This window comes from Haemaphysalis longicornis, unplaced genomic scaffold, assembly GCF_048455015.1.
Source record: "Haemaphysalis longicornis isolate Haplotype H1 unplaced genomic scaffold, Haemaphysalis longicornis Haplotype H1 scaffold_6, whole genome shotgun sequence".
NCBI lineage: Eukaryota > Metazoa > Arthropoda > Arachnida > Ixodida > Ixodidae > Haemaphysalis > Haemaphysalis longicornis.
This window is the reverse complement of record NW_027526407.1, coordinates 14,121,393-14,149,271: the sequence shown is the minus strand read 5'-3', so window position 1 is coordinate 14,149,271 and position 27,879 is coordinate 14,121,393. Positions and strand designations below refer to the sequence as shown.

Genomic DNA, 27,879 nt, shown 5'->3' with positions numbered 1-27,879 from the left:
AATCAAGGTAGGCAGATCCCCAATTTTGTTTATCTTTCAAGTATCTACCCCGCGACATGCTTTCCGAGGAAGCATGTCACATGGTACAGCAAAGTGTCGCTCGTTTAAATGCACACACAGAACAGGGAGGATTCGCTACTGAATCAGTATTCAAAATCCGCGGCTTTATTGGCGGTGAGCGCGAACACGGGCGGCGCTGCGAAGCGCGCCTCCGTGACGTCGGCTTAGGGATTCTCGCATTTGTCGTCTGCTTCACTCAGGCTCGCTCTCCTGCTGTTTCTTTGCGCTCGGTCAACGTCTGATGCTTTTCCGCAACAGAATTGGCGTGTGGGTAACTTTTCATCATAATAATAGGCTTAAAATCGCATACGCTAGCTCATGGTGTCAGTTAAAGTATAGTTTTGGATACCGCTACGGAAGAAACATTGCCGGCGTCGCCCCATTCCTTGCGAAGCCGGTCCTGTGCGGAGCGCGAAGAGTCGGAGCTAGGCGTCAGCTTCTCAATTAAGCACTGTTTCGAACAAAGGGAACAGTCAGCTGCTAATAACCGAAAACAGTGAAAATGGAAGACCAAAACAAATTCTAGGGCTTCAGGGCTGTTGGCTTTGGCAGAAGGCATTACGATTCCCAGTAATCATATGTAAGGTAAAACAGTTTTTGAAACCTTGCTGAACGCTCGAACGTGTTGTGTCACATCACTTTACGTTGTCGAGGCATGAAAGTTTGCCGACATGCACTATGGGCTGCAAAAACTGTAGGTTGAGTTCCAAATAACCCACTTTCTATATAGGCGCGTGCTGATTTCATACCAGGCATCTAACCAGTATGGAGGTTTGTTGAGCTAAACGAGCCACGTCTACGTTAAATATACAATAACACTATGTTTGTTCAGACCTGGAGGGATATTTCGGTACATTTTCCACAGCCATATCTTCCCGATATTCGGATATGCGTTATAGGAAAACTGCACTCAAGAGGAGGAGGAGTAGGAGGAGGAGGAAGAGAAAATTTTATTTACAATTAAATCGAGCTGCTTAGTGGGCCAGGTCCTCAGTCCAGGACAAGAGAGTAAAAGTAATTTTCTTCAATTCATAGAACACCATCCCGAGTAGAATAGGATTTGTTCTCTGCGCCTGGAAGCGTTGGAATGCAATAAAGAGCTTTTTGCAATTATTCTTCGGTTTCTATTCTTGTAATATATGCAGGTATACTATTTATTGCGTTAGTTAGCGAGTATATCATGCCTTCAACACCGTAAACATGCCATCGTTGTTCGGGTTGAGAGTCAGTTCGTTATGATAACGATGTGATTACGATGGAAATTTGGAGCACAAAAGCCGCCTTCGACTACTGTGGACAACGTTGTTTAGGGCGCGATCGCGTTGGCGTAGCACAAACCTTCTCATTCTATTTGCATGTGCATAAACAAAGCACGCTGCGGATGTGCACCGTCTTGCACGCAGCCATAATGAAAGCCAATTTGTGAAGAAGCAATGTATGGCATACAACACGAAGGAAATATCCACACGATCTTTGTGAGCCTCCCAAACATCCCAAAACCCCCTAATAAGACGTTTGTGACGGCGCAGAAAAATTAATGCGTTGGGCAGAAAAAAAAAGCAAGAATCATTAATCTGATACAAGACAACATCAATGAAAGAAATAGAAGAAAGCCGCTTTATTTCCTGCTGTACGATGCGCGTGTAGGGGCCGCTGCTTGGTACGTAGTATTAGCCTGTTGAGCCTTCATAAGAGCATCTAAAAAATACTGCAGGGAAGCCTACGCATTTTGAATACTTATCGAGAAGCTCTGATCGCTGATCCTCGCGAATAAGCTAGAAAGGACGAGTTACACACGACCTTGTGACCGATGCTCTGAAGAAAGTTGTTCTCAATCTCCTCGTGTGTTGCAAACTTGTGGGGGATACAGCTTCAAATTATTCAGATGCGTCAGAAGCTGGAAAAATAACTGAATCACTAGAAATACGCTTTTTAATGCACTACAGCAACAAAGCGGGCGATTCTAGCACGGACACTGCTGCCCCTCACAAGCGGAGTGTAGCAGACGACAGCGGCGCGAGTCCCTAAGTTGACGTCAGAGCCAGGGAGCGCCACTCAAACATCTCACCGCCAATACCGAAATACGCTCGCACTTTAAACGGCTCGGGCATGTGTTGTTGTTATAGAGCTGCCATAATGATTGATATAGATAAAAAACCATCCTGGAACGTTTGTTTTTGTTATTGTTGAACAAAACCAAGAAAAAATAGTTGACTGACGCGCCAGTTTTGACGAAGTTTGAGTTGTTCGTCGCCAACGTAAGACAACATGGCGGCGCCCATCAACAAGTCGCGGAAAACTTTTTTCGCTTTTCTTCGTGGGGGCAAACATCTTTAAATGGTTTTCTCTGGAGCCGATCCTTTCGCATTCTCGTTCGCTCAACAGATTTGACAGTTCGTACCCATCCAAAGGGCCGTGCTTCGCTGGTTGTGAAGTGGATAGAGTCCGCACGTAGCAGCGCTACGTAAGCTGCAAACCCACGAGTTTATCTAGTCCGGCCCTTATCATCACTCATCCTTCAGCGCTTCAGCGTTGGTTCTCCGCATATAACGCGTTACTTACAACCGACTGTGCTCGGCCGGACTTTCTATTGATTCGTCGCGAAGTGAGAACATGCGGCAACTGTGGAGTGCGTACGCGCGGATGATGCGTAATCACCCCGTGAAGACGCAGCTGATTACCACCGGCACCGTGATGCTTTCCGGGGACCTGATAGCTCAGACAGTCCTCGAGCGGCGATCCACAATCGATGTACCGAGGGCTGCGAGGTGTGTATGTGGTGTGTAAGGTTGCACGCCCGGGAGGTTTCCCCGGTCTTGGAGCACGCGTTCTTGGTTACTTCTCTGGGTAAGGACAGCGCGTGCTTGATAGGTTCCGTGGCTTAGTTAACTTAGTCAATGAGTATCTGCTAATCAACGTTAACAGATACTCACCCAATACAATAAAAGCGTGGAGGCGTGCTATAGAACATAAAACAAACAAAAAAACGGGGAGGGGGTGCTCCAAGAAGCGTGCTTGCTGCGATCACATTCGACGCGTGGAGCTCTTTCAGACAACCTCGGACCTTCAGCAGAAAAGTTTAAGGTCTAAAGCATCCCTAGTGTGGCATGGGAGAGTTCTTGGAATTGAAAACGGCGGCTAGTGGGAGTTCAGGCGAGAAAAATTTCTTAGAGAGCGGAGACTGTAATGTCAAACTGTAAGCACCTGTAAAAGTATTCCAACGTAGTCGACCATTAGATGTCACAAGACCAAACCTGAACAAGTAGCAATCAAGTCTGGGTATGCAGCAGTGCAACAGCATCTTTGTCACATTGCAGCAGCCATGAATTCATGTGTGACAAACAAAAGGAATTAAAATCGTTCTCATGAAAAGACAACATGCCTTATGTTTTAGTCCTGAGCGGGGTACACGAGAATGAGGACCCAGACCGAAAAATATTCACAGCAGGGCAAGACTGGTGTGTGCTATGGCCAGCGTGCAGGGACATTCCCAAGCATTGCATGTAAGTGACAAGCCAGCCTGAAATGGGGGAATCGCAAACCTTTTTGAATCACTGCAGGTGTTGAGGAAAAGGGAAGCATTAACTGGAAAAGTAGGAAATTGCGAGGAGTGAATTGTATGCCAGGTAAAGTAAAAGATCACATCCGTTTAGAATGTTTTCAAATTATGGGGCTTTAACATGCTGAAGGTACACCTATGGGGCGCGCCATAGTGGAAGGCTCCAGATTAATTTCGACTGCCTAGGGATCTAACATGCACCGAAGTATCGATCGATCAAAATATCGATTGTGACCCCAGATCCCAACCATGAGGCAGAGATAATTAGGAGGATAAGAATGGGGTAGAGTCCATTTGGCAGGCATCCTCACTAATGAGTGGCAGCCTACCATTGTCCCAGAAGAAGAAAGTGCATGACAGCTGCATCTTACCGGTACTCACCTACGGGGCAGAAACTTGGAGGCTCACTATGAGGGTTCAACCTAAATTGAGAATGACTCAGCGGGCAATGGAACGGAAGATGACAGGTGTCAGGTTAAGGGACAAGAAGAGAGCGGAGTGGGTCAGGGAACAAACGTGTGTTAAGGACATATTAGTAGAAATTAAGAAAAAGAAATGGACGTGGGCAGGGCGCGTAATGTGAAGGCAAGATAACCGTTGGTCATTAAGGGTAACAGAGTGGATCCCCAGAGAAGGCAAGCGTGGGAGGGGGCAGCAGAAAGTTAGATGGGCAGATGAGATCAAGAAGTTTGCGGGGATAACTTAGTTGCAGTCAGCACAAGATGGGGATAATTGGAGATTGATGGAAGGGCCTTTGCCCTGCAGGGGGCATACACAGGCGGATGATGATAACAAAATATCCATCAACCCATGGTCGGTTGCTATTGTTGTTTTTTTCCTCCATCTGAATGCATTTAGAAGATCATGCACTTTTTCTGGAGAAAGTGTTTAAAAAAATGCATTCTGGAAAGGTCGTAGCGAAATGGCAAAATACAGAACCAAAGCGAGAAAGTGATGTACACAAGCCACCTGCCAGTGTATCTGTTTGGCTAATATTGTTTTTGAGGTCAAACAGGTAGATTTAATTCTTGGCAATGTTGCTTTTTTTTTTTTGTGAAAGCAAGAACAGTGATGGGCACGAGATATTTGCACACGTAGAGAGGTGCAAAATGTGTGGCGATTAATCCATATCCGGCAAGCTGTTGTGCTCCTCACAGGGTCTTGCATAGCTTTGGTGTGTGAAGCCGTCGATTTTTAGTTTTTTTGTGACACAAAAGCAACACCTTCAGCTATTATCAAGTGCATCCAGGGATAGGGCAAAGTGGATAGAGTCAGTCAAAGCAAGAAGTGAAGGCACTTGACGAGAGGTCCATGAATAAGGCTTTCCAGGTGGAGAGGCCAGTGTAGCTGCTTTATGGGCTGATTTATCCTCCAAAAGGATTTGGCAAAATGACATTGCACTGCTGAGCTCTATGGCACAAGTTCCATGCCAGCCGTGATGGCTACATTTCTAATTGAGGCAAAGAACGGCAATTCCCGTGCGTTGAGCCTTCAGCACACATCACAGATCCCCAGGTGGTTAAAGCTAATTCAGAATCCCTCCGCTACGGCGCACCTCACAGCCCAGGAGCACCTTCGGCGCATAAGACCCCAGAATTTGAATTTTTCACACGAAAGTGTTTTATGCCGGGGTTGACAAACCTCACCGACGTCATAATCGTTGCGGAAATGACATCACCAGAAAAAGTTCCATTGCCGCAGCAGCGCTACGTTTGGAGCCAACGATCACTCTGGCCGCAACGGGAGGTGTGAAAAGCTCAACGGAATGAGCCATGAAGTCATGCCCGGGTAACTGTACGAACGCACCTTATGTCCTTCCCTCTAACTTGTCCATTCAGATGGGGCTGCCGTCTAGGAGAGGTTATGCGAAGTAGTGCGTCACGACGCTAATGAACGCCAATAGTTGGCACCTCGATAGGGCAGCATGTAGCAGCGGAAGCTGCTGTGTTTATCCATCCGCTGCCTATGTGGAACGCCGCCGCCGCGTTCCACAAGCCGAGCTTGTCGAAATGCAAGCGCCTGGCGTACACGCCACGGAGCAGGACCAATGCGGTTGCACCTTTGCCTAAGCGACCCGCCAGCAGGACGTCGCTCGCCAAGCACGCGCACAAGACTGCTGTCAACCCGCAAATCACGCTGCTTTCGCTGCAGCGTACTGTGAATTCACCAAACGATTCGATTGATTGATTGATTATGGGGTTTAACGCGCTGACGCAACGCAGGCGATGAGACGCACCGTAGTGGAGGGCTCCGGATTAATTTTGACCCCCTGGGGATCTTTAACGTGCGCCGAAATCTCGTACACGCGGGCGTTTTTGCTCTTCGCCTCCATCAGAAAAGCAGCCGCCGCGGCCGGGAATCGAACCCGCGACTTCGTGCTCAGCAGCGCAACGCCTTAGCCACTGAGCCACCGCGGCGGGTCCACCAAACGATTCGCTGACAACCTGTTTGGTTTTGTTCGCACGGTTTGCAAGCGCCTGTGGTTTCAGTCGTATTTCCGCAATACTTTGGCGTGTGTAATCCAGTGTCTAATGTTGATGCATCTAACGGTGCCATACCGACAAAATATAAATAGCGATGTGCAAGTTCATACCGATGCACAACAAACTTTCAAATGCTCCTCTGAAGGCACGTTTCACTTTCATGTTTTACCGGTTCCAATGAAAGAAGGATCGACCACATTTTTTTCTATTTAGATAAACGGCTTGCTTCTGAATGTGTAAAAATGAAAAATTGCAGCATTTGATTCAAGGGCAGCGTTACTTGGACATTTGAGTGCAGTTAGCGAGTGAGATAGAGGGAGTGCTTGGGGTGGACATACTGTCCACGCCACACCGACCACCTTCCCCCTTCTCAATGTTTCTGCAGGTTCTTTGTCATGGGCATCGGGTTTGTGGGGCCCGTCCTCCGCGTCTGGTACATCGCCCTGGAGCGAATCGTGGGTAGCACTGGTGGCGGGGCCATGGTGGTCAAGAAGGTTCTTCTGGACCAGGGAGTATTCACCCCAGTGTTCATCCCCAGCTTCCTGACCACACTGGGGGCGCTCCAGGGGCGCTCCTGGGAGGGCATCAAGGACATGGTGCGGATGGACTACCTGCCCATCCTCAAGGCCAACTACATGCTCTGGCCTGCAGCGCAGCTAATCAACTTCCGATTCGTGCCATTAGCGTACCGCGTGCCCTTTGCGAGCTGTGTGGCCCTTGTATGGAACACTTACCTGGCCTGGAAGGCTAACCGGACATTGAGGAAGACATAGGTGTGTTGAAACTCCTTTGTTTTGGGCAATCTGTAAATGTTTTTGATTAGAGGAATTTCAGTATACGTGTTTGTAAGCTTTACGCTGCTGTCATCTTGGCGAGATTCCGTTGTGAACGAGACAAGAGGGGACACACAACGGCGCCGACTTGCGTTTTTTTCTGTGTGTGGAAGTTTTATCTTGTTTCTTATGCACCATATTGTCTAGGTGATGCTCTGAGCATTTGTGTTTAAGAGAGTATGCATTCGCTTCTATCCAAATAAAAAATTAGCTGTGTGGCAGCATAGTCATGTGTCCTCTCTTCTTGCTGTGGTTCAAGTGCTTTTCTGCATGATTTACTTACCCATGTGGCCAACTTGCTGTTGCTCTGTGCTGTGGGTGGTCTGACTTGGTCAAATAGTTTTGCCTTTTCTCCACATAGAAGTGTAGAAAGGCCTCATAGTATGTTACAGAGGTGCAAGTCATGCTGTTGTCAGCAAAATGAAATGTTTTGTCATGTGCTGTTGTCATGTCTTTGTTTCAGCAGTGCTTTTCTCATCATGAGTGTATAACCAACATACCAAACTGGGAGTTAATCTAGATGCTTACAAAGATTCAAAGCTTTTTGAACAATGGTGTCAGCGTCTAAAACTTTTACACGTGACAAAGAAATACGAGGGAAATAAAGGATTGTTGGGTAATTTTGCTTGAAAGAAGCTGTACAGTGGTCTTCAAATGAAATGCGAACACAAAAATATGAACCGGAACGCACAAATAGTGCGATTTCTTTCCATGCAAGCCAAAATGATGCGTGGCTTAGTTACAAAAACAAAGTTGGGAAATGTGGATTTCCAAACATACCAATAGCGTGCCATTATGTGAACTCTACGAACAGTATTTTTCAGTTTTGCACGTTCTGGTTCATATTTTCGTGTTCCCGTTTCATTTGACTACTACACATAGATAACGTTTTCAGCATTTTGCCTTCATGCTAACTAACAACAATACCTAGCAGCAAAGCCACCTTTATTGCAAATGCTCTGCTTGAAGTAGCTGTAGCTCGTGTTTTGGCGAAACTTCACGCACAAAATATATATGAAATTGGCTGCTATGGCGACGCTATCATTTCGCCACGTTTCATTTACTTGTTATAATTAGTTCACAATTAATGAGTTTGGCCCTTTATTTAAAAATTACACCACCTTCCCGGGGGGAACCCTGAGGTGATGCGAAGCATCGCAGAGTTCCAATCCAAGCCAATCCAAGCCAATCCAATTCAATCCAATGCCCCTCGCGAGAGAGTGTTCGCCATTGGAGAGTAGAGGGGGTGAGCGGCAGAGAGCGCAGCTGGCGCGGCGAGGAGAATGGTGGAGGGGTGGACGCCGACAACAACGCCGGATGGATGCAGGGACAAGGCGAGTGAATGAGATGCGTCGCATCTAAAATTCTGCATCATTTCTATGTCAAATGATAAGCAGCTACTGGTCGTCCTAATTCATAGCAGAATGGTTCCTGTCATCTTTCCCCATGAAATGGGTGTGGAGAGAGTTACAAAACAGGCAAACATGCAACTAAAGCTTTGTTTGATTTCCTTCAGGTACCAAAAGAAATATTTAATTTCCCTTTTCACATGGAAACTATGTCAGATGTCAAAAGGATGGTTAAACTTCTATTTTTCTTTATGCGTAAAGTAAACGAAAGATAATCAAATAGCTTTTTTGCACAGAATGCACCCTTTTGATGGCAATGACATAAAAATCTCGTAGCTTTACACAGTTACCAATTTTTGTGCGCTTTTATGAGGGTAATAGTTTGACAACTCTGAAACGTATAAAAGATACCCTTGAACTGATTTCAGTTTTGTTATTAGGATGGGCAACTACACATTAAGCATTTGCAGACGAGTCAAGCAGCCATTTCAGTGAGCAATAAATGACGAGGAACCGTGACAATAATACTAAACCATGACTTCGTACTGTCCGAGCACCATGGCTGAAAGCTGTTCAACAACATCAGGGGTGGCTTCTGACACATTGTACAGAACTGTACAGATTTGCCCTAAACAAGTAGCTGACCAGAAAAAGACCACATTTGCCAAGCTTTGCAACCTGGACGTGAAGAACCACAGCGACACAGGTTACTCCTTAATGCATTTTATTCTTTCTAGGCGCCTTTCCTGAAATGTGTTCAAATGCATCATTTGTTAAATGACAGTTAGATAAAGGTCCGCCTATTTTGCACCAATTATTGGCACAAGAACGTTTGCACTTTCCATTAAGTGTCCATCATCGGCAAACAATGGCAACACTGATATTCACAGTAATGCTGAATTCTCCTTGGGGAAGGTGAGAAGCAGTTTCCAGAATGTGACAGCTCTAACAGACACTAATAAAACTTCTTAAATCAGATAAGTGAAGAGCTGTACCTTTGTTGTGTGGTGGACCTACACTGGCACTGATCTCGTGAAGATAAATGCACCATGTCAGTGAACACAAGGTCTTATTTATTCCTTTACACACTTCCTCAACTCAATTACAACACAATTACAGAAAGCACCAGTGACAGAATCGGCAGTTTATCACAAACAGAGATTGACGATGGATGTGCACACTATGACGCGAGGAACTCGACTCGATGCCAATGAACGAACGACTGTCCTTCTGCAGTGGCCTGCAGTAAGACACGTGACACCTTAAGGAGATGGAGAGGTGGTGGGGAGGGCGTGTCACGTGTCGAACTTCTCGAGGCAGTAGGAGGGGCCGTTCTCCTCGTACTGCTTCTTGGTGATGATGAGCTTGCTCATGTCCGGGTCCTGGAAGGCCATCACGCCTCCGTGCCACGCGTACGTGATGGGGCTGCACAGAGAGACGAGGGATGCAGTATGAGCTGAAAGAAGAGTGTGGTAGAATTGAAGAGTTGTGCCTTGGAAAACTAATACTTGGTACATTATTATTCAACAGACAGGAATTTCAAGTTTTCAAGGTTAATGAAAACCAGCTTATTCTACCTAGTGCCGCATATTTAAGACTTGTGATAGATAAGTGTTTGGGGTGTTGTTCAAGGAAATCAGAACGAAACTGGCGTCTAGCAAAATTCAGCGAGCAAGGGCCAAAGTTCAAAAAGTGCATAAACGTATCTCAAGTGGAAAAACAAATAGGAGCTTCTTGTTTATTTCTTATTTGCAGGCATTCCAATTGAGGAGTATTATTTTCATGATAAAGAGACATATTTCTTATTTGCAGGCATTCCAATTGAGGAGTATTATTTTCATGATAAAGAGACAGCTTTCTGTATACCGTATTTACTCGCGTAATGAACCCATTCGCGTAATGTTTGGGCGATGAACAGGGATCGCCGCGTGTTTCGTGGGCCCAAAGAAGGGAAGTTTCCCGGTGTGGGAAAACAAGTTTTCGAGGGCCTTGGCACCATGGAAGACGGTGCGCTGTGGGCTGCTGACAAATGTGAAGCCACAAGCGACTTCAGTGAGGAGCACAGCTCAATGGCGAGTAGGGGACCACTAGCATGTCGTGAATAGAAAAGAAATTTCATTACAATCCTAAGTGTTTTTACAAGAAAGGAAAGGCTTTGATAGCACTTCTCTTAGCAGCTTTATTGCACGGAATCCCAACTTTTAAAAGTCTGCTAGAACGTTTTCCCACATAATGAACCCTACCCCTAAATTCATCCCGAATTTTCTGAAGAAAAAAAGGCGGCTTCATTACACGAGTAAATACGGCATTCAATTTTTGCAGTCTATGATGTGAAGCCCACCACTTGAGGTTACATGAAGTTGTTGACTATTAATAAACTACCGTAAAATTCCAAAAAATGCCCACCCAAATTTTAGAAATATTAAGTGAAAAATACAACATGGAAGATTTTTTAGGTCAGGCGCGAAAAACTATTACAAAAAAAGGTGGTGGCACCGCTGAACAAAACTGCAGATATCAAGAAAAAATGCAAGATGCCCGAAGTTTCGGGTGAAGTGTGAAAAAGACCAATAAGTGAACACATCAACACATGAATAGATGATTTGCAGTTATTTTGTTCGCTCATCGGCACTGAAGCCACCGATTTTAGGGGGTGAGGAATCTTTGGAGTCTTTTAGCAATTTGAATATTTCACTCCTAAAGGGGGTTGGCCGATGTTTCGGGGGAGGGCATACTCTCAAAACTTTATGGTATGTATTTTTTATATCAAGTTTCCAACCACAGTTGAGCCGTACAAACCTGCCTTAACTATTTTACAGCCGTTCCAATAAAAACAAGGTGCCACATGTTTTACAAGTTATTTGAAAAATGCACGCATTGTCTAGACAGCCACCACGCTGACACAGACTGCAAAGCACTAGGACCAAATCCAGAACACAGCTCAGAGTGGAGACCTAAACCTTGCTAAAGCACATTTCAATGATTCTTTTTTATGTACAGATCACATTTCAACCTGGAGAAGTTTTGTACTATTTGCTGATTGTGGAGCGAAGATGCTGTTCTTCGAGTCACAATTTTTCAAAGACATTTTTCTTTTTTTTTTTTTAATCCTCAAATACCATGCACAAATTTAAAAAAGGGGGGGAGCTCGGAACAGACCAGTCTGCACCTAAGAATCAGTGACACCAAAAGCTGCTTTCATCGCACCTCCGTTTACTGCACAAGACACTGGTCCACTCTTCTTTGTTTAGAGTGAAACTTCCACAACCACTCATGGCTCAAATTCAATGTCCAAGGGACCCAATGTCCAAGGGACCCAGTTGGCCACTACTTTTAAGGCAAAACTTTCTTGGTTTCCCTGATGGCGTTGTCATAACCAAACGCACTTCAGGGAAGCCAACTTTCTACAACAGAAGGGAGCACGATGATGGTGATAAAAAAAAAGAAAAAGAAAAAGAATGCTTTTTATGGCTGGAATCGAGCCTGGGTTGCTTGCGTTATAAATTGATTTGATTTGATTGATTGATTGATTGATTGATCGATTGATTGATTGTGGGGTTTAACGCACCGACGCAACGCAGGCAATGAGGTGTGCCGTAGTGGAGGGCTCCAGATGAATTTTGACCACCTGGAGATCTTTACCGTGCGCCAAAATCTCCAATACACGGGCGTTTTTGCTTTTCCCCTCCATCAGAAAAGCGGCGGCCGCGGCCGGGAATCGAACCCGCTACCTCGTGCTCAGCAGCGAAACGTCTTAGCCACTGAGCCACCGCGGCGGGTACTTGCGTTATAAAGCCAACGTCTATTTCATTGTGCTATCATTGCATTGAGGGACAGCGCATTTTCTTTGGGTTCATAGCACGGGCGTTGACTTTGTAATTCGGCAGTTTTGATTTTTTAGTTTGGCTCGTAGGCAGTTTGCACTTTGATCGGTGACGCTTTGTTTTTGATTGCAGTGGCTTTGGCACGTCGGCATTTGATTTTCGCATGCAAGAAAGCTTTGCGTTTCAACCACTGTAGTTGCTAGACAGAGGGGCGTCTGATTTTTACACCTACCCACCGGAAAAGTGTATGTACCCGCCTGCCCCCCCTCCTTTACCAGCCACCAAAGCATCCCTCGATTGAAAGCATCCTAACAAAACAGGTTTACCTTTCTTTTCACAAATATGGGGGACAGCCCTGAAATCAGAAATTAAGGTAGATTTTTCAGCAGATTTCTTTGCAAAACTTTCCCACACAAATGTTTTGGTTGAATCCAAGCAATGCACAATATTCTTTCTTTAGTTTGAAAAAAAAAAAAAAAAGCTAACGTTAGCCCCAGAGTGAGTATGCACTTGAGTCTCCCTTTGGCGTCCCTCTAAAAAAACCCAGCCTGCCTACTCCATGGTGAATCTCGTCAAAAGGCTTGGCTAAGCAAGAAGTTGTTGGGCAGCTATTGGGCCACTCTGTGCTCCCTTTCAATCACCATCGCACAGCACCGATATTACCGGGCCGCCCAGATACCATGTTGAAAAAAAAAAAAAAATAGAGAGAGAGAGCAAACACTACACTTACTTATCAGGAGCTGTGACGTTCACCTCGAAGATCTCCGGGCATTGACTGCGCAGCTCCGTGTAACTGCACGTTGGAAAGAAGGAGGAGACACAACCACAGGGTTTGGGACTGGGTGCCTCTTCAACACCAAGCACCGATTTCAAGTGCCAATCAAGGAACGAAATACAGTGAAACTTAGTAACAAGAGACACTCAAGGGACCCAGAGACACGTCTCTTGAAACCAAGGTCTCTTCTATGTGATGTTGCTAACATAGGAACTCCAACCAAACCAATTTCATGCAAATGCCTCTTATAACCAAGTGACTCTTGTAACAAGTGTCTCTACGCACCATCGTGTGGGAATCTGACACGAGGGGATGGAGATGTTATTTTACCTCACCAGTGGATACTGTATGCAGGGTGCTATACTTAATTTGAGCTGGACAATAATAAAAAAAAAGACTTTAAATCTGCACACATGCACACAAATGACGAGAGTACGTGTGTGTTCACCAAGTGGGTGCTGCCAGAAATACAGTGGAACCCCGATAATACGACCTTCAAGGGACCCCGTGAAAGCATCATATGAACGGGGTGTCATATGACTGGGGTGGTATGGGTATAAGGCGCCCTAGTAGGCGGACTCACGTGAAGAATGCACTGAGAAATTATTTTAACTATTATATTTAGAGGTTTCTCGCATAATTTACAAACCTTTAGCTAAATTCCGAAATTTATAAAAAAAGAAACGCCTATTTTGTGCCCCCCTCACTTTCGTGGTGTCCGCGCTAGCCCACCAGCCATGCAAGCGTGGTACACGATCCCCATGCCAACAGCGATGGCTTCTCACTTACATATGAAAGAAAATACCCTGCCTTATTTCAGTGTAAATTTGTTTGGGTCCAAACACACTGCAAGGCGTGAATCTGACATTCACTTCTGGTTTTTGGCCCCCTTGTCATCTAAAGGAGCACTGAAGGTTTTGTCAATCAATGAACCTCACAAAGGCACTACACATGCTGTGAAAAAAAAAAAAGAAAATAATGAAGGCAAATCAAGGGAAATGAGAGAGATGGCTAGCTGCCTGATTTGTTCATGCATCAGGAAAGCAGCCTTAGTGATAGAATAAGCACCAACAAAGCCACAAAATATGCAATTCTGATGCTAGAACAGAACAATAGCTTGGTTTGCACTGGCACGGCCGCTCCATCTCCCCCCTTTAGTGCAGCCTGCCGAGTCGTCTCGCGAACAAAAGAACTCCTGTGAAAGCAGAAGTTGACTCACTGGCACAGCGGGAGGTGGGGGTGCTGCTTATGGGCAAAGAAAGCACCTTGCCCATGCTCGCACCGCCTCGTGCGAAGGTGGCGTTCTTTCTACTCTTGGACACTTTTATCATCATGCTGTCGTCCTGTCAACATGCGTCCTCGATTTTTTTAATAGGTAGCATTCTTTGCCAAGTACCCCCACAGCCGGACCGTGTAACGCCCTGCATTTCCACAAGAATGCAGATATTGTGGAAGGTCCACCCCTAATCGTTATAATAACGTAAATGGAGATCATTCGTCAGACAAAATTTTGAGAAACTAAAAAATAAAAAAAAATTTACAGAAATTGGCAAATTGTATGACACATGGCCTTTCCACGATAATGAAGATTTCGCGAATGCTCCACTTCGAATTGTTATAATAGCTGGTCGGACAGGATTTAGGAAACCCGAAAAATTTTACTGGAAAAACTCACACTAAAGACAAGCGGCATAAGAATGGTCGGCATAAGAATGCTACGAATAAGTAGATAATTCTCTGAATTTCTGCACAATTTTTTTTTTCTTTTTGTGACGGCTGTCAGGTTTACCAGTCAGTGGATGAATTACAGTGCACACATTGTCTAAAAATTGTTGCGCGCCGCTTTGTAAATCGAATGCCTCACGTAACCCGCAACTGAGCTACCATGAGCTGCCATCGAAAGAAAACCTCTGGAATGCCTAGCGTGGGAACTACCGCTCCAGAAAGCGCGCTAACTGTAGCTGAAAGGAAGAGCTCCGCTGAAAGGAGCATAACAGTTTGTGTTCAGCCTTGACCAAAGGGGGGCTGAGCTACCCCCGGCCTGAAGTTGTCGGGTTGTGTACATCCATCGAGAAAGCCCTCCAGTCAGCAGAGATCCGTTGCTGTGGACAAATATGCAAGCTGCTTTCAAGTGCTGTACTCCCGCCCCTCACAAACTGTCCTCTGATGTGGTGTTCCGCTTCCACTGACCCGTATCACTGTGAAGAGTTGTGTGAGCTGTTCATCAAGAAGCTGCTGAGGCCCCTGTTGGCCAACAGGGCTGGAGACGTCAACAGCTCGCTAGAAAACATACTACGCCTGCCATGGATTCCCCTTTTCCGCAAAGTTCTCCGCTTGTGAACTCTTGGGGCGATGTAAATTTGAGCAATAACTAATGTGCACCTGGAACTATCTACGTAGCATCGTTTCTGCTAATTGTCCGGTTCATATCATCCAATGGCAACCTGGAAGTCGCGAAAATAAAGTCGCAGTGACGTGAAAAATCCAGTATGAATAAGCTCGACAGTGCAATGCCATTAAACATGGGGTCAGATGTTAAGGACCATGTCTCTACTCCATGTAAATATTTGACTGCAGTCTGTTCAGCAGCACGACAAAGCGCAGTATAGTAAAACCTCATTACAAGAGACACTGCCACAAGAGACACTTGGTTATAAGAGACATCTGAACAAAAACGGTTAGGTTGGTTTTCCTTATGTTTGCTTGCCATGTTAGCAACATTGCATACAAGAGACCTTGGATGCAAGAGACATGTTTCCAGGGTGCCTTGAGTGTCTCTTGTAATGAGGTCTTACTGTAATACAACAGCTGAACCATGCACAACTGCTAGCACAGATGCCTGACTGTGCGGCGTCTTTCCGAGTCGCCGCCGCCGCATCGCCAAAAGTGCACGCCACAGGCGACGCGGTGTAGGGAAAGAGAACTATTGCTCTCAGAGGCAGAAAGGAGCATTCGGCAGGCCGCACCAAAAGGGGGAGATCGAACGGCCGTGTTACTGGTTGTCCCTCTGATGCTTCAAGCATTGCGTAATAAGCATGTTTAAAAAAAATGCTTCTGTGTGTGCATCTCCCTTGAGCCTGCGGTGCCACGCACTGAACTTCCTCACAAACATCCAGCCAACTTTCAAAAATCCCTGAGCACGACAATATGAGACACAATGCATTTACTGCCATTAGCAAATGCCATCCAAGGAAACTAAGCGAATGAGGCTTAGTAAGCGTCATTGACAAGCCGCTGAGAAGGAGGCAACACACAGCACATTTTTCCTTCTGTATTGTCCTGTATAACACCCCAGCTGCACGGAAAATTACACATCATTCCTATTGAATGTCATTAATTTGACTTAATGCCATTTTCTTGACGCACTGCTACACAGCCAAAATTAATATCATTTGAAAATGAGCAGTTGCGATGGGTAAAACTTGCGTAGAGAAAATATTTTACTGAGCGCTTCAATATTTCCAGAAACACAGCAAAAAAAGCTTAAACACCTTTACTGTACTTTTGAATGCACTTTAAGCACTGTTGGAGCAACTTATTGCACACAATTAAACACCGCCGTCGCACCAGCATGGAGCATATAAACATACATGGCCACTGGCACCCACCACACTGGTTTAAGGCTGGCCTGGTAGCGAGACTAGCAGTTTTCTTTTTTACAACTCTATTCAGCTTGTTTCATATAAATAAATAAATTACTAAAAGATATACGCATGTAAATATATTATAATGCTACTGACGCTTTACTAATCGGCTTTGGGTGGGCATTCCCACGAAGTCTCTGGCGTCGGGATAATACATTTGCTGGCCGAACGCAGTCGAATGGGTTCCACAAACTCATTAGGTCCCTAATGTCATTCTCATCGCATGTTATTACATTTTCTCGTGTGGCAGCAAACAAATGTCATTTTGAATGGATAACATTCGATGGGAATGACATCTTGCAGTGGGGCAGGGTAGATAGTTCCTCTCTGTCCCCGCGCCTGCACACACAAACACAGAGCATTTGTGCTTCCAGCAAGAAAGAGATACGATCGTCCCCGAGAGACTCACACTCGCTCGCCAAACCCGGGAAAGCAGGCATTGCCGCCAGTCAGGAGGACGTTCTTGAGCATGTGCGGCCGCATCTCTGAAAAGGCAAAGGGGGAAAAGAGAAGGAAGAACAAACGCATAAAACCTTTAGCCGACAATAGGTTCTGAAACCATGTTATTTTAAATTGCCACTTTTCCAGATGATGGCACTTTGTGAGGGCTGAAGGGACATAGATCAAGGGCCTGTCATAGTAAAGACTTGCGCAATTTGGAGACGATTTATTTTTTTCTTAATGTGATGAGGTATGGTAAGGGGCACAAAAACTTGATTAGGGATATTGTCAGAATAACAAACAGCCTTCATACAAAGATGACTTACTACGTAATGCAACGCTGACAAGCAAGAGAGAAAGAAAGAAAAAACATGGCAACTGAAAACTCCACCCTGAGTGTTTAGTTCACCAACCCATCTGGCACAATAAAAACGCCTATTACTAGAGAACAGAACTTAAGGCAAAATGCCTATTTTTCCCTATTTAACAAATTAGCATAAAATAAGGAAAAGGGAGCATTTTAAGCAATAGTTTATTGCGCCTATAAGTGCCTATTTGGATCATATGGGCCTTTAGCTCTTTCGGGACCGCTCCATAGGCCATCGATCCCATACGATCGATGGTTTCGCGAGCCTGCAGAATACAAATTTTCGCTCGATGGAACACCTAGCGACATCTGGGAGATAGTTTGAAAACTGGAGTTTTCTCTTTTGTGAAGTTTCTTTTTTTATCGCCAGGCGGCAACGTATCAGATATTTTATTCTGACGAGCAGTGGTTTCAAATGTAAACAAACATGGCGTCATACTCGCGCGAGCGCGATAAGAAATCCGCCTCGTCTCGTCTCGCATATCTTCGCCTTCTACTGTGGATTTTAACGATGAGAGAGGCAGTGAAGAGTCGGAATGTGGCTTTAGAGATCGGATTTCAGCTCGAGTGAGGATTCGGGTGTCGATCAGCCTGGAACATCAAATCGCGCTCAAAGGTGGGTGTTGGTTTCGGTTTCAATTGGCTCTGCAGTAAATATGTGCGCTCGAAATATGTTCTGGCTGGTTTATATTTGTTCGCTAGGGTGTTAACTACCTATGGTGGTGATCTCCTGCCACCAGTGCAGAAACGGATGAAGTTTTCGCCGAGACGAGAGCCCGGCGTGTACCTGGGCGACGACGTAGCCATGGCCTTAGTGCCAAAGAGATCACACACAAAACAAAAAACCAGTTACACCTAGCCGCATCAAACTTTTGCGATGAAGAAACAAAGCATTGTGTTAGATTTTGTATATCCTGAAATAATTTTATCATTTTTTAATATTTTTATATTTACACTTTTTTCTATCTTTTTCTGTAGTTTTTTTACGAAGTTCTTACTTTCAGATTTTTTCATGGTTCTATCGTCAGTGTTGAAGTAAAAATTGGTACTGTATGTCAAAGAACATATAATTAGCTGCATTTTGGTATATGCTAAGGCAGGATGGTGCCTTTGCTTTATGTAATAAAAAATTTGTACTGCGACCTCTCTTTTTCGTCACTTTTTCCGGCGGTCCCGAAAGAGTTAGTGTGTATTTTGACTGTATAGGCCTATATAAGCTTTCTAGCGCCTAAAAACAGCTCTTTTGTGTTATGTGTTTCTGTTTTATTTTTTTGAGTTGATGTTCTGCCGGGACTGTCTTGCTTCAGAAGCCCGCAACTTGGTGTTTGTCGCATGCCGTTTGCAAGAAAAATCAACGAGCCATGCCCAACATGCAGAGAAATGGAAACCGCACATGAGCCGCCGCCACCTCGACCACGCCACATCAGCCGAGCCACCAGAGGACTGTACACAACGATACTGCAGCCAACCTCACCGATGTCTCCGCACAAGCTGGTTTGTTCTATGGCCTTCCAACGTGCTGTGTCCGCGGAGCAAGGGCGAAAAGTTTTGCCAACGTGCCCTACCCATTGCTAATGCAATAGAAAACAAGCAAAGAAGAATATTAAAGCCACACAGCCACGCACATAACCACTCAAGGTTAAACACGCCTCCTGGGGAAAAAACCCCGTGCAAATCTGACACACCAAAGTATTAAGGTGACAGCACCAACATGTGCACGGTCATCCGCCTATCATGGGAACACTGCTGAGAGGCAAGATGCAGCACGTTTAGCATGAAGAAGAAACGAGAAGCGAAGCTTACAGGAATGAGGATTTTGGCACTTTTCAAATACTCTAGTCATGACAGCCGTCATTGCTGTGCTGGGTAACCAAGGGCATTTGGAACCCTAGAAATAAGGGCATTATTTGACAAGAATTTTGCGGGCTGTCAAATACTGGTAACCGGTATATTGTGCTTAGTTACCTAATGGTATTATTCCCGTAGCGCCGCTTGTCATCTGCTTCTGCAGAATAGAATAGCTCAGTAGTTTGTACAACTATCGCACTTCCCTGTACTATCTACGAGATTCATTGGTGCTGTGAAGAGCTGAGGAGGTCGTTGTGCTCGGTCAACGAATCAATACCTGCAATTAAGATCTTTGTTCGATGCCCACCTGTGTCCTCAGCAGCAGCTACCCCTTAAAAAACTTGGCTAAGATCAGAAAACTACTACAAGAACGTTCAAAGGTGGAATCAACAGCTGTGCAGTCCCACCAAAGACACTTTTGTGCCGGCTGCACTTAGCCTCTGGGCCGCCGCACCGCCCACCCGCGCTTCTATGCAACACAGCAGCGGAAGCAATCGGTGCCATTTCTAAATCTCGCTTTGCAGCACTCCTGTTCAGCGGCTCTCTACCATGTGATCAACCATGTGCGAGCAGCTCTGAACCTGTCGCGCTTTAGCGAAGTGAAACAAAAAACGCACAGAATTGCTGTGCTGCTCTCACGACTACGGCACTCCGGCCCTGCCTACCTTGTCCACATTTCTCTGAAATTGAATTCCAGAATTTCATAGCAAGATGACGACGAAACAGCAGCAAGCCCTGCCACTTTTGGACAAACTTGAAGCAATTTGCTGCATCGAGCAAGGCAGATGGGTTTTTGGGGCCGAAAAACGCTGAAAAATTCCTTTTCTGAAAAATGGCATTTTGGGCATCCACGGCCATTTTTCTATCAGTCTGCAAATTTCCTCATCAAAAAGCACCACATTTTATTGTAAAGAGCATTTTAAAATGCACGCTACAGCTTCAATGGTGGAATGGCACTTTTCTTGCAATGGCTCAGTGGCTAAGGCGTTGCGCTGCTGAGCACGAGGTCATGGGTTCGATTCGCGGCCGCGGCGGCCGCTTTTCTGATGGAGGCGAAAAGCAAAAACGCCCGTGGGTACGAGATTTCGGCGCACGTTAAAGAGCCCCAGGTGGTCAAAATTAATCCGGAGCCCTCCACTACGGCGCGCCTCATCACCTGACTTGTGTCGGCGCGTTAAGCCCCCACAATCAATCAACTTTTCTTACAATGCAAAGCTAGCCTTTCGCCTTCGGAAATCTCGGCACCCAGAGCAGGCACAACTGTAATTTCTTTTGCTTTTGATACGTAAATCTGTGGAGAACACAATGTCAGAAACAAATTTTTCCAGTGTAGGCTTTGGAAAATTATTATTGTGTTGAATTAACACCATCTGTGAGCCATTTTTGGCAGAGTGCAGGAGGAATGAAGTCCAGTGTCTTGTAAAAGAACCAAAAATAGCTCAATCAGGAAAGCTCTCCCAATGTTGCATTCTTTAGTCATTTGTCTGTCCAGCCACGTGGTAATCACCATTTTATATGGAGTGGTTATTTTGTAATTGTGACCCAAAATAATGGCAATTATTGATTATCTCAAAAATAATGAACTTTCAAAAAATCTAACTGCAGATTTGAAATCAGCACAAAAAACTCCACAATGGTGTGCAGTTTCATTAAAATTGGTTAGTAAATAAAAAAAAGTAGCTGTAAGACCAGTCTGCCCCCTTAACTGTTTTCTTCTTTTCTATCAAATTTGATACTGAAGTTCTTTATAAGTGGGATCGGTTATATCCAACTACTTTGTGAACAAAGCACGTTGAATACCGCTGTTCGCTGTCACTGGGTCTGCCTGTAGTACATACACTGTGCAGTGTGCCCCGTTCAGGGATTTTTGCTGCATGACAGCCTCCCACTGAACATTTTTGAAAGATATCTTTCAGGGTTTTCGTGACTTGAATTTGGAAGGGCGGCGCCTACGGATGATTATCCACAGAGTATCTTGTGGCTAGAGTGTGATGACAGTAGCCTAGTCCGATAATTAAATGTAGTTCTTGTATCCATACATGGTGCTTGTCTTGTAGAAGGAACTTCTGCGCTTTTTCTTTTTCCCAGTTGCCAAAATGAGGTGCATGTTAGAATTGAGGGTGCGTAAATATTAGATTCGAATAAATATGGTGCACAAATGCTGTTCCACAGAGCAGCTTCAGCCCAATGCACGAGGTACTGTGATGCATGTGCTATTACCAGCATCTTTCATTTTGCTCCATTCACCTAACTTATTCTGAAAAGCAAGGGCAAAGTGACGATGGACCTTCCAGTTTTGAACACAGCTCCATCCTATCTTTATCCCGAGTGCCCTTGCTGTTCCAAGGTCGCTGTGTGGCACTGAAGAGGATTTTCACGCTTTCAGGATTTTCACGATGCGATGCAATAAATTGACAAAGCAATAAATTGAGGCATTAAATTTAACCGATAAAATGAGGCAATGCAATAAATGATCAAAGTGACAAAGCAATAAATTGTGATGCGATAAACTGACAAAGCCTTCTGGCATCAGAGTGTGGGATTTAATGCATTGAAGCTACACACCAGGGCTATGAGGTGAGCCGCAGCGGAGGGCTCCAGACTAATTTCAAAGACCCAGGGATTTTTAGCCCCGTGCGCAGAAATCCAAGACACACGGGCGTTTTCGCTTTTCACCTCCATCAGAAAAGCAGCCGCCACAGCAGGGATCAAAAAAAACCTGCTCTTGGTCTCAGCAGCACAACATTATCGTCTGTCTCTGGCCACTGCGGTGGACAACCTAGCAGATATTTACGAGTAATTGGCCTTGCAGATGTACTATTATGAGCAATATGAAAGGGAACACAGGAACACGTGGAAAACACCCTCGGACCCAGCTATGAGTGATACGCAGCGCCCGCCGTCGGAAACAAAGTTCTAACGCTGTTCTAACAACTGTTCCCATTCCCGCCGTGCGTCTTGTCGGCTGTCGGACGATACCGTATCATCGGTGAATTGATGTAAGCTGCTGCTTTGTAGAAATGCCAGCGTGGTGGGAGTGCCAACAGTTAGTGGAAGAGCGCCCTCCTTTCCCCCTTGGTTTTTCACAGCGCCGTCCGTGTATCGCTCCGAGTCTGTTTCGAGGCTGTTTGCCACGCGTTGCTGTGTTCCCTTTCATATTGCTCGCAATAGTACCTTGCCAAAAAGCAAGGTGGTTTATCCTGCAGCGAAGCTGTTAATGCAGCTTTCTTCACAACCTTCCAGGATCCGACCTTTTAACAATAAAGGCACCCCCTCACCCTCTCTCACCTTTGGGCAGGGTGTCAACGACGTGGTGCACGGCCTCCGGGATGCCCATCTCGTGGATGCCGATGTCCGAGGGGTGGAACAGCAGCTCGGGCACCATGAACCGCTCGTTGTTCAGCCGGAGGAGCTGTGAACACCCACGGGTGAACATTCGGGGAACAGGGTGAACAACAGAGAGAGAGAGAGAGAGAAATGTCTTCAGTAGAAGTGTTTGAAGCAGCTAGATTTGCAACAAAAAGCAGCTATACATGACGGACACCACACCATTTGACAAGGGGTCTCACACCACAAGAAAAGGACCAACGTGGTGGCTGCTCGAGTGTTTGGAATGTAACCCACAAGTCCTGTGGCCGCATTACGAGAGTAATTTGTGAGGCTGGTATTATATCACGAGCACAATGCAGCTGCTATTAAGAAAACAACACAAATGTAGTTCATGACAGCATCTTTACTCCCTTAAAAGTTGTTCAGCAGGGTTAAGTAGCTGTGAGAGCAATCAGCCTCCTAGGCAGCAAATATTTCTGCCAAGCTCAGGGCATGGCATGTCAGATACATGGTTGGAAAATCTTCCTGTCCCTAGAATTGCCCACACGCGTTTGAAAACCTCCAGCTCAACGAACTGTGGCTCTGACATGTCACTGTGGAAGCATTTGAAATAATTGGAAATTTTAAAGCCCTCATTCATTTTTATTTTTTTCTGTGTCTGCCTCCTCAGCCCATAGCCAACGCCATTTTGAGGATTTGTGTAGTGGAATTAACACCAGTTCACATGAAACCAGGCAGCAACGGTGCAGGACAAAACCAGAAAAGAAGTACCATCTTCTAATTGTGGGGGAAATGAATGTACAGTTCTGATCTTGAATTCAATGCCTGTTGTCTGAAAAATTTTTTAAATGCTGGCTTCTTTGCCAGCCCGCTGTTGCATTTACAAGTTTACTGTATGGGAACTATAGCTGTTCACGTAGGTGCCAGCAATACTTTGCTTTACGCTAGTTAGTGTAGCAAACAGTGAAAGAGTAATGGAGCATCTAGTTGTTGCGCTCGTTCAATTTTCTAAGAAAAAATATAGCGTGCAATGAATTAATGGAACAAAGTGGACCTGACCAAACACAAGGTGCTCTGCACACACAGAGATCAGACGACCAGAGAACACGTGGAGGCATTCTACAGTGGCCAAGATAAGGAAATATGCATAAACCAAACCACATAAGCCTCGATGCCACTACAAAAAAAAAAAAGACAACTAAATCATCCGTTTTACGTTTACCTGACTAGCCAGCCCTTCCACAGAGCTGTTTTCTTTTCAGCGCCCTGGTTCCTCTGCACACGTGTATAAATTCTTTGAGTATTCCAATTAAGTTCCAGTTGTGAGTCTGCGTCCCTTTTGTCTTAATCCTGTTCGCTTGTGTGCTGTAGTTTTCCTAAGACGCTCTACCAACTGGCCCAACTTTCCGCCCCACGTCTTGGCTAGTTTGTGCCAGCGACGAGCTGTGTGCTGAACAGAATATGAGAGAAAATTAGCCATTTTTATTCTTTATGTACTTTTACTTATGCAATTCTGTCTATGCGTAGAAAATACCTCCTCCCGAGTGTTCCATTTGCAAAGCCTCATTTCACACGGCACACACGCACTCTTTCATTGGCCAGCTTTTGACATTGGACAACCCACTTTCATTGTCACAGCGGCGATATCTTTACTGCTTTGTAATCACAGTGACAACATGGCAGAAAAAAAAAGAACAAAAAAAAAAAAACCTCCAGAAATGAATTCTACGAATGCATTACTTTCACAAAAGCTGTACCATATGTTGCCACGCATCTCTGAAACATAAAAATAATTGTGCATGCTTTTTCAGCCCCGTCTAGTGCTGTGGTCTTAACCCAGGTTGATGACCGCAATAACGACCTGGACATAGATTCAATAGAAGCCAGGCTCTTTCAACGTACCGCTAAAATATCGCCAAGTTTTGTTTACAGCCGTAACAGTGTCCTGATCTCGCAATGCCACTGCGGCTGATGTTAGCACTGTCGTGATACAGAAGCCCCTTATGGCAATGCTGGAACCTGACACCTCTTTTAAGCATCACACGGTACCTGCAGTGCATATTCAAATTCCGCTTGTACAAAGCACAGTTGATTAACAATCAATAACCAGCTGCTTGTTTCGGGTGGAATTTAAGATGCATCTCTCTGCGGTGGAAGTGGGCTTGAGAATTTTGGAGCAGTAAAAGGAGACTTTTGCAGCAGCTTTCAAGCCCCAAAGGGTGAATTTTGGAGAAGAACAAGTCTTTTTGAGGGCAGATTTCTAGGGTCAAACATTACTTGCTTGCCCATTTTACATGTGTGGTAAACACAAAACAATACTCCAATCGGGTTTTCCTCAAAATGCGATAAATACTGAGCCAACCACTTTTCCAAACAAGTTGGAAAGACATACGTTCCAAGAAATAAAGAATCACGGTTGACAGAGCAACAGGTAAATAAGAAAAATAAAATGACATATCGGCGATGCTTAAAATATGTCCTGTAATTTTACACAAGCGAAAAGTATATGTTTCTGCTGTTATAACACCATTACGGCCAAGCGAGACTCTAGACAAAGGAAAAAAAATAACAAGAACCAGGAGCGGAAGAAATTTAGAGGAAAGCAGATGTGAACTAAACCTGACTAGACTTCAGAGGAACTTTAAAAATGATCATGATCGCAAAACAAAAGAGGAAAAACTGTCCTAGCATATTACCACCGCCCCCCTAGTGATGAAGCAAACATGCTTCTATCTACACAAAAAATACTGTACAACTGCGTTGTGTTGACCCAAATAGTGAACGTCCCAGCATTCAGCAACTTTTTTTTTAGTGTAAGCAGTGAGCTTACACTAAAGGCAAGGGTTTGTGTTTGCCACCCAAGAAAACAACCAGTGCTGTATGGCTGGACACGTCTGCCAAGCTGATAACTTAAGTGTATAGCCCTGTCTTTCAGTGTAATATAGTTAGTCATCATCATCATCATCATCATCATCATCATCATCACCATCACCAGCCTATCTACGCCCACTGCAGGGCAAAGGCCTCTCCCATTATTCTCCAATTACCTCGGTCCTGTGCCAACTGTGACCAATTTATCCCCGCAAACTTCTTGACCTCATCTGCCCATCTAACTTTCTGCCGCCCCCTGCAACGCTTGCCTTCTCTAGGGATCCACTCTGTTACCTTTAATGACCAACAGTTATCTTGCCTTCGCATTACATGCTCTGCCCATGCCCATTTCTTCTTCTTAATCTCTACTAATATGTCCTTAACACGCGTTAGTTCTTTGACCCACTCAGCTCTCTTCTTGTCCCTTAATGTTACACCTATCATCTTCCGCTCCATTGCCCGCTGAGTCGTTCTCAATTTAAGTTGAACCCTCTTAGTGAGCCTCCAAGTTTCTGCCCCGTAGGTGAGTACCGGTAAGATGCAGCTGTCATACACTTTCTTCTTCAGCGACAATGGTAGGCTGATATTCATTATCTGAGAATGTCTGCCATATGCACTCCACCCCATTCTGATCCTTCTAATTATCTCTGCCTCATGATTGGGATCTGGGGTCACAACTTGGCCTAAGTAGATATATTCGCTTACCACTTCCACTGCCTCGCCACCTATCTCAAACTGCTGTGCTGTCCCGAGGTTATTGATCATTAAATATAGTTAGTACTCATGTATAAATACAACTTTTAAGGGTTTCTGTATGTTCATTGTATAGATAGTTATTACGTTCTCCTATTTTTTGTCCGCCTCCTTTTCAAGGCACAAGTTGTGTGAATGTTGCTGTAATGCTCTCCAGAGTTTGGGGGCTTGGAAATTCATTTCGGGGAATTCAATATTCTGGCGATTGAGTTCATTTAGGAGTCTCGGAAGTTTGCTTTGTAGGGTTTGTAGTCCACATGTTGTTTGGTACGTTTGAACGTGCAAGGGTTCAACATGCCTTGTTCTGTATGTTCTGGGGTTTTCGCGTAGGTTTGGTAATTTGGGAAAAAAGGGGAGTAAGAGACGGCCCTTTGCGCTTGTGCCGGGGCCTTTTAGCTCATCCTGTTTGACACGGCACGGTGGCGCCTAACCTCTGGAATGACAGGCGCACTTGCGATAAGATAAAACAGCAAGGGTCTTACTGAACTGCGTAACTACTTAATTCTTTACTTTCGACACTAAAAGGGGAGATTGCAACGACTCCTGGTGACAATGCATGCTTCATGGCGCAGCACGCTGTGCGGTGAAGCTGCATTTAGGGCCTGAGTTCGCGCATTACTCGCACCCCGCGTTCACTCCCAAGTCTTGCCAAATCATGCCGACACGCGGAGAACAGAAACTGTCACAACCGAAGCTGAGCGTTAGTCCTTCAGGAAGCACGCCAGAGCACGCCACATCGGGAATGACAGCTCAACGAATGCAACCCATCTCACAGCGCCACGTGTCGGCCCCCAATACTGCCTTTCGGAGCAGCACCCCTGATCTCCTGCCAACTCTGACGAGTTGTCAGGCGAATTTTGTACAATAGCTACGCGCGAGCTCTTTATTAGAACAAGGATTGGGCGGATATTCAGAGTTTTCCAATAACTCACCAACAACATTTGCCATTCAATTTGACTTCCAGCGCTCTTTCACGGTTGAATGTGGAGAGTAACAGTAGAATAAAACTTAGCTAGACAGTGGCAACGCAGAATTTCTTAAAATTCACCACGAAACACATGCCCTCAGGTTGGCTTCCCCGCACGACACTGCAGCTGAAGAAGAAAGCCTACCATGCACGAACCTCACACGAGGCAAGAGTGCATAGTGCTAAAGTTCGATGCTGCTTGTAGTGTAGGTAGAGTTTATAAACAGAACAAAAAAGAAAAGGTCTGTCATCAATAACAACATAAAAAAGAAATTGAAAGTCAGTGATTAAGACACGTGGTCAAACCAGTCACTAGTGTGCCTCTTTTGACTACAGTCCGGCCCACTATAACGAACACATTTGGGAAACAGAAATCAGTTTGTTATATCCGTTTTTCGCTATATCTGAACATAAAATATATGTGTACAAATGGTGACGGGAAACAATGGTTTGTTCTTCACAGCCGGGATTTCGTTAAAACTGGGTTCGTTATAAGTGGGCTATACTGTATATCTCAACTGCTTTCCCATTCTGTCATAACTTGTCCCCTTACTATATTCCCCTGCATAAGTTTTTGATTGACCACTGCTATTTTAACTAACAGGTGTGTAATATACTGACCGCCATTTCTTTTTGTTCCCAGCTACGTTTAGAAGCCACCCAACCACGAAACCAAAGGCACAAAAATAATCCATTTGATTCATGGTCAGTTTTTTTACTTGTATTCAGTGAGAGGTTCAAAAGCTCCCATCCACATACCCTTAAATAAAACTTA

General features: G+C 45.0%; 2 protein-coding genes across 3 annotated transcripts in view; one reads left to right on the top strand and one right to left on the bottom strand.

The window, feature by feature from the left end:
- Positions 1-2,314: 2,314 nt before the first annotated feature.
- On the top strand, positions 2,315-8,059 carry LOC144142260 (mitochondrial inner membrane protein Mpv17-like). Of its 2 annotated transcripts, none has more exons than XM_077673628.1 (2): positions 2,315-2,828; positions 6,488-8,023. In XM_077673628.1, exons 1-2 carry the CDS (start codon positions 2,674-2,676, stop codon positions 6,873-6,875), a joined length of 543 nt encoding a protein of 180 aa, XP_077529754.1. In that variant the 5' UTR covers positions 2,315-2,673; the 3' UTR covers positions 6,876-8,023. The 2 variants fall into 2 exon arrangements, with proteins under 2 accessions (XP_077529754.1, XP_077529755.1); XM_077673629.1 differs by lacking the exon at positions 2,315-2,828 and adding an exon at positions 2,844-3,563 and having other exon boundaries at positions 6,488-8,059.
- A 933-nt stretch (positions 8,060-8,992) lies between these two features.
- Positions 8,993-27,879, bottom strand: part of LOC144142259 (actin-related protein 6-like) — a 43,475-nt gene continuing 24,588 nt past the window's right edge. The window contains exons 8-11 of the mRNA XM_077673627.1: positions 22,472-22,595; positions 16,937-17,012; positions 12,839-12,901; positions 8,993-9,709 (exon numbers count right to left, since the gene is read on the bottom strand). Of these exons, the coding sequence (XP_077529753.1) occupies positions 9,580-9,709; positions 12,839-12,901; positions 16,937-17,012; positions 22,472-22,595 (393 nt within the window). The 3' untranslated portion in view covers positions 8,993-9,579. The remainder of the gene's footprint in view (positions 9,710-12,838; positions 12,902-16,936; positions 17,013-22,471; positions 22,596-27,879) is intronic.